General features: G+C 47.2%; 1 protein-coding gene across 1 annotated transcript in view; it reads right to left on the reverse strand.

Annotated features, from left to right (window-relative positions):
- Positions 1 to 1,815: 1,815 nt before the first annotated feature.
- Positions 1,816 to 6,204, reverse strand: part of BCAS2 (BCAS2 pre-mRNA processing factor) — an 8,998-nt gene continuing 4,609 nt past the window's right edge. The window contains exons 2-7 of the mRNA XM_085856022.1: positions 5,207 to 5,299; positions 5,010 to 5,080; positions 3,851 to 4,012; positions 3,609 to 3,659; positions 3,145 to 3,225; positions 1,816 to 2,379 (exon numbers count right to left, since the gene is read on the reverse strand). Coding sequence (XP_085712148.1) covers positions 2,274 to 2,379; positions 3,145 to 3,225; positions 3,609 to 3,659; positions 3,851 to 4,012; positions 5,010 to 5,080; positions 5,207 to 5,299 — 564 coding nt within the window. The 3' untranslated portion in view covers positions 1,816 to 2,273. The remainder of the gene's footprint in view (positions 2,380 to 3,144; positions 3,226 to 3,608; positions 3,660 to 3,850; positions 4,013 to 5,009; positions 5,081 to 5,206; positions 5,300 to 6,204) is intronic.

Consider the following 6,204-nt stretch of genomic DNA (forward strand, 5'->3'; position numbering starts at 1 on the left):
GCTGTATTGAAGGATTTCACTTGTTTTGTGTCAAATTCACCTTCTGAGGTAGTCAGCATGTGCAGAAGAGGGTTTTACATTATAGATGCTGTTTTCTCGGAGTGGCATTACGCCTCTCAGTGGTGGCATCACATGTCGCCATGCAAACGAATGTAAAAATCAGAAAATCGCCAAAAATTCCCAAACCTGTCCGTCCGGCGCGATCTCACATAGCCCATGCTGTACATTAGACCACAGAGCACCCGCATGCCGAAAGTGGCGATAATCCGTCTGGCAGTTTCGGAGGAGAAACCTCCACAAAATATGACTTCGCGTATTAATATAATAATTTCCATCCTTCACAACACAAATGTCTATAAACAGACCTGAGGCCAAGTAATGTGCTTTGACCTCTTTAAAATACACCATTTTATTGATTCAAGCTTATTCAGATATCAAGCACCTGTAGGGTAGCATCATTGGTTGAGGGCATCGCTGTGTCACTGCTGGTTATCTGAGCAGGTGGAATTTGTCCACGGTGCTGGCGATAACTCACTCACTCTTCGCCAAGGATAACATGGGATTTTTAACGTCCAACTAATGCTGGCAACCAGCAAGCACTTGTGTACTATGAGTAAACTTTAACGCATACACATAAAGAAGAGTAATAGCGCTTAAAGGTCAGTGTAAAGCACTTGTGAGATACAAGCATTTTCACACGGTTTGGGTGGTCGTTCCTTCAGTCAAAGCCTCAAACTCAAGCTGCTAAGGTTCGATGGCTTCAGCATCATTCCACGGGCAGCACGATAGTGAGCACGGCTCCTGTTAAACAGGGCGGAGTTTCAACTCACACGTCACAGTGGGAGGGGCGTTACGTTTATCTGGAAACGGCGTCATTTAATTGATTTGTCAAATGTGTAACGTTTTGGAATAAAATATGAAAGTAACGCAAAAATATGTGGAATCGATTATTCCACACAATCGTACGTTTGATAGGAACTGTAACGCGTCGTTAGAACGGAGTGATCTCGTAAATACGAGGTCTGACAAAGCCAAAAGACTGCAATTTACAAAAAAAAATTCTACTCTTCGTTTACCAAGAATCCTCATGTCTTAACTGAATAATTGCTTTTATTTATTTCTCGACAGCAAACTACACCCCTTTATCCAAGCTACACCTGACTTGTTTTTACAGGTGGTTGCTATAGTATAGCAACAGCGTCCTCTTCCATTCATTCATTAGGACCATACTCTGTACAGAGTGCCGGTGCTGCCGAAGCAGTCTCCTGGGCTATCGGGCACAATCCTGGATGGGGTCGCCACTCTGAATCAGAATACTCGAATGGCTCATTCATCCCAGCAAGCGGGTACTCATTTTGCCGACTTCGGAAGGATGACAGGCAGAGTCAACCTCACCTGGTATTAATTCAACAGCCGAGCAGAATTTGAACTCAGGACCCTAGGATCCCAAGCCCACCACCCTAACCATCAAGCCAACAGCAGGCATGGCCTCCTCTTATGTAGCATTATGGAGGAAAAATAGGGTGAGAAGGCACAACTATTGAGACTTCAAACTGTACGTTGGAGCTGCATGTGGTGGAATGGTGCAACACCGTGCCAGAATGATACTTTGTGTAGTCTGCTTGGGAATCAAACCCAAAATGGACAGCTCAAAGGCCAGTTCACCACCTCTGCCCCCATTCTGCTGGCTCAGGACTACAGAACACTGGGTAAGGAGAGTTGATAAGGTGTGGGTTTGCTGGGTGAGCATCTTCATTGTCATGGGAAGGAATGAGGAAGGTAACCAAGCTGCAGAATGAATGAATTGTTCATTCGTTGACACTTTTTGCTCACTTGCATCTGTGGGCAACTTTTAATGAAAATGGCCAAGTTAGGGGCAAACATGACAAACATTGTTGTCTCAAGTACATCCTTATATTTTGACCAAACGTGACATTTAGTATTAAAAAAATAATTACTGCTATCACAAAATCCCCCGGTTGCTGAATTAATTAATTAATATTCGTTGATTAACCATTCTGCACATTTTTCTCAAAAAAAAAAAAGACAGGAACCTTGCATGAGCCTCGACCAATATGTTGACAGAGACAGAGGGACCAAGTCAGTGCCCAAGCGGAAGTTTTTGGTCCAGTCCGGTCGCAAGTTACTCAACGGGCAGTTACAGACATCCATTTAATTATCGGTGACACAGAGCATGCCATCCAGGTGTGAAGATCTCATCGTAACAATATTGTAGAGAAGAAGAAGAAGCAGCTCTCATGAGGGTTAACCAATCAAGGTGAAGAGTTTTGCTTTTCTGAGCGCTGGGCAGCAAGTTCAGTTTCCAGTCGTGCGATGACGGTCTCCAACTCATAATTCTTGCTCACCAGAGTAACCCAGCTGGAGGAGACAAAGACGAACCATTCGGAGGAGGCAGATCAGGACGTATGCCATCAAAACAGGTATCCACAGATTGTGAATGCTCACATAACCAGGTGGAATAGCTTGGTATTCCGATTCCTATGTATCATACTCTGTCTGTTACAGTGTCGGTGGTGCCAAAGCAGTTTCTTGGCAAGGTAGTTTGCCATTGCCGTCCCAGCAGTAGTTCGGTCAGGAATTTGGAATTTGTTTATGGTGCCAGCGATAGCTCGCCTACTCGTCACAAAGGAAACCGTGGGATCCTTAACATCTAATGCCGGCAGATGGGGATGCCAAGTTTAACGTCCATCCGAGGGACGGCGCACACATCGATGAATCATCCTGCCAGTGAAAAACAGGGATGACAACTTCGAGCTGGGTCGGGATTCTACCAGCTTAAAGGTGAGTGTGCATACCTCAAGGCCATTCTGCCAGCCCCAACTTGGTATAGCTGTAGTAATAATGGTCACAATCGTGACTTACGCAAATATTACAGTTACTGTGGTGGGGGAGATGGGAAAGAATTCAAATTGATTCGAGTGTGAGATTGCTATATATACACCGTGATATCACATAAAGGAACTGCAATGTAGAGTCATAATAATAATAATAAAAAAATGCAGTTCAGGTGGGAGGTGTCTCACAAGGTCAATCAAACAAATTGACAACGGTAAAGTTATCCTCCCAGATACCAGATCCCAAGTGTCTATCCATGAGGATACAAAAGCAATATCAGCGACCCACGTTTCCTCCAACTGTTGCAACTTGGCACCGGTGGCAAGCTGCTCCGTCTTGCGCTCAAAGTTCAGATCTTGTATCGCTTTCCTGAGAGAGACCGACAGGGGGCATTTAGCCAGCCAATCGCTACAAACAAAATGGAGGGAGATGAGACGGACAAAACAAGAAGGTGAGAGGTTGCGACGAGATGGGAGACTTCCATCCATCCATTGGGACCGAACTCTGTGCAGAGCATTAGTGCTGCCTAAGCAGTCTCCTTGGCTACTGGACACAATCCTGGACGGGTCGCCACTCCGACACAGGACACCAGCAGGCTGGTACTCATTTTGCCGACCTCGGAAGGATGACAGGCAGAGTCAACCCCACCTGTTATTAATTCAACAGCCGAGCGGAATTTGAACTCAGGATCCAAGGACCCCAAGCCCACCACCCCAGCTATTAAGCCAACACCAGGCATACGGGAGACTTACCGTAGCTTAAGAAGAGTTTTCTGTGAATGTTCTATCATTCTGACCATGAATCTGGAAAAATAAAGGAAATACAAGGTACTTTAGCAAAACAAATTGAAATCTATCCCAACATCTAAAACTTCCATCGACTTCGATTATATCAAGGCTATTGGTGTGAGTGAGATCGAAACCTCATTTTACTTAAGGAAACTGAAAAGATTCCATGTCAGTGCCCTGCCGAGCATGGCGTGCATGGTACGCACGCATTCCCAGCCCGCCAGGCAGCAGGCCCATGTGCTGCGAGCAGTTCCAGGTTGTCGATGCGTGCTGCTTGATGCTCTAGCTGCGCAGAGGCATTGGAGACAGATTCTAACCAGGCAGCCACATCAAGCCGCTGCCCCGGTGGCGGCTGCGGGAGCTCGTAACTAGGGGTATGGGATGGATACAGGACGACAAAAGGCAATGTCAGGCTCGCAGCAATTGGATTAATAGGTGGCATGGCTCGAAGACAATCAACAGGTACAATAATGCAGGACTTTCAAAATGACGAACGAATGCCAACGAGGAGTTTCACGCATGTGCTGTGTGTGGCTTTTCAGTGATTCGTTCCTGCTCGTGCACCCCCACACTTCCAACATCATTTGTGGTAAATATTATTTAAAACTTACCCTGTACAACAAGCCCCAGATGTGTCCTTCCCATCAGTGTTCAGAATAACCCAAATCAGACACACAAGCTTTGTGTATTTTCACGTCGCGAAGATGTCCGTGACCGAAGAGGTGGTTCCCGTTACTTGGTAATGACGCACAGCATCATCTTTCCAATTACCGACATCCATTAACTAAATCAACAAGCCTGTAGCGTTCACATGAGACATTCCCACGAGGTTGAAAGTCCATCCAGTGGTAGTGATCTGCCGAGGGTTTGTGCAGCACTTGCTCGTCCACTCCACTTCCACCGACCCACATGGCTGAGATGGTTGAGAGTTTGCAGTACGAGCAGGTTCCCGTTCGGCGAGCTGAGAAAGTCCTCCAAGTCTCTGGTTGTGCAGGGACACAGCCCTTTCTCTTAGGTACTTCTCCAAGTATTTTCGGCTTCTTTTAGAAGTTTCGGAAGCCATTTTACGCAACAATCCTCATGAGACACACAATACACTTCATGGTTCCCCGAACACCGCCGTTTGTGGAGGTTTCTGTGCGTGCACGCCGAGCATTCTGGGGCGGATTCTGTTACTCCGTAAGTCACGTGTAGATCATTAAACGGACCGTAAAACAATTGATCAGGAGACACTTGGTCACCGGAAAACACTCAGTCATGAAAGCACAAGCACAGTTACCACCACCAGGTTTAATTCGGCGTCTGTTTCCGAGCAGAGTTTAGGAAATGCCACCAATCGAGTGTCGCGTGGATGGAAAATCTCACCGTTTCATGCTCAGAAGATCCATGGGCTGTCTCGCGGCGACTCGCTCGAACTCCACCCTCATAACCTCGGTCTGACCCACGCACAAGACAGGGTGTACACAGCATGTGAAGCATAGTTTCCCACTGTAATGGCCACCACAGGCGATAAGGCGAGGCTCGAGGCAGGTAAAACTCCGTGAAAAGAAATCGCCGCTCACCTGGAAAGCCATGTAATCAACAGAGGTCAAGTAGCTGAGGTAGTTCTTCGTAGGACGATACCTCCTCGTCTCCTCTTCCACGAGTGCTGCTGCCTGGAGACACGGAGCTGGAGTTTAATCATCCCGGAGAAAAAACTCCCCCCTCGTCCTCAATCACGACCCGGAAACCCTGACTTCATGGTGAACCGCCTTCAGCTCTTCCCGAAAGGGTTTAAACTCGGCTGTCCTCATTCACCTCCAGGGTTCTCCCACTTCCCTGAAAGAGCTTCACTCCTCCTGCCGAGACCCTCCGGAGGGTTTGCAGAATTATCCCATAATGCCGTGCGCACCACCATGCTGGTTGTATTCACTTCACCGGCAACGATGGCACCAGTCGCTCTAACAATGCAGCACGTTCATCTTGTTATTCTGACTTGCTGGAAACGGAAGGTTACGCCGATTATTTGGCCTCGTTTTGCTTGCCAACCAATATGGCGCCCACACACTGCATCATGGGCACTGAAAGCCCGCGGTTCTCACCCTTCTGCTACAATTACCCTCCTTGTGCTGTGATCCATCAATTTATTGTCATGCCGTTTGAACCCTTTGCCCGCATTTTGTGGAAATTCATTGCTCACCCCTTCCTCTCCCATGGACCTTGATACTGGGTGCGTGTTCAGTTGTCAGGTTTCTTGGAAAGCTCTCGCCAAGTGGCTTAAGCAATCAGGCAAGCACTCGATTTGAAAACGTTGATAAAGAACGGCTGGCTTGGCAAGCGCTAGCTATCTCCATGGTAACTGAACACACCCCCTGGATGTGGGTACAGAGGGTGTATAGTGTGTTGTAGCGCAAGAAAGGCTGGTTCCGTCGTTCATCTCATCTGCCTGGCTATTTTTATTTAAAACAAGCGGAATTAAAACACACACACACACAAACGCACACGCACGCACACACATGCACGCACATATACACACGCACATATACACACGCACGCACATATACACACGCGCACACATATA

This window comes from Eptatretus burgeri, chromosome 15, assembly GCF_056783735.1.
Source record: "Eptatretus burgeri isolate ZD-2024b chromosome 15, Ebu_testis_v1, whole genome shotgun sequence".
Lineage (NCBI taxonomy): Eukaryota > Metazoa > Chordata > Myxini > Myxiniformes > Myxinidae > Eptatretus > Eptatretus burgeri.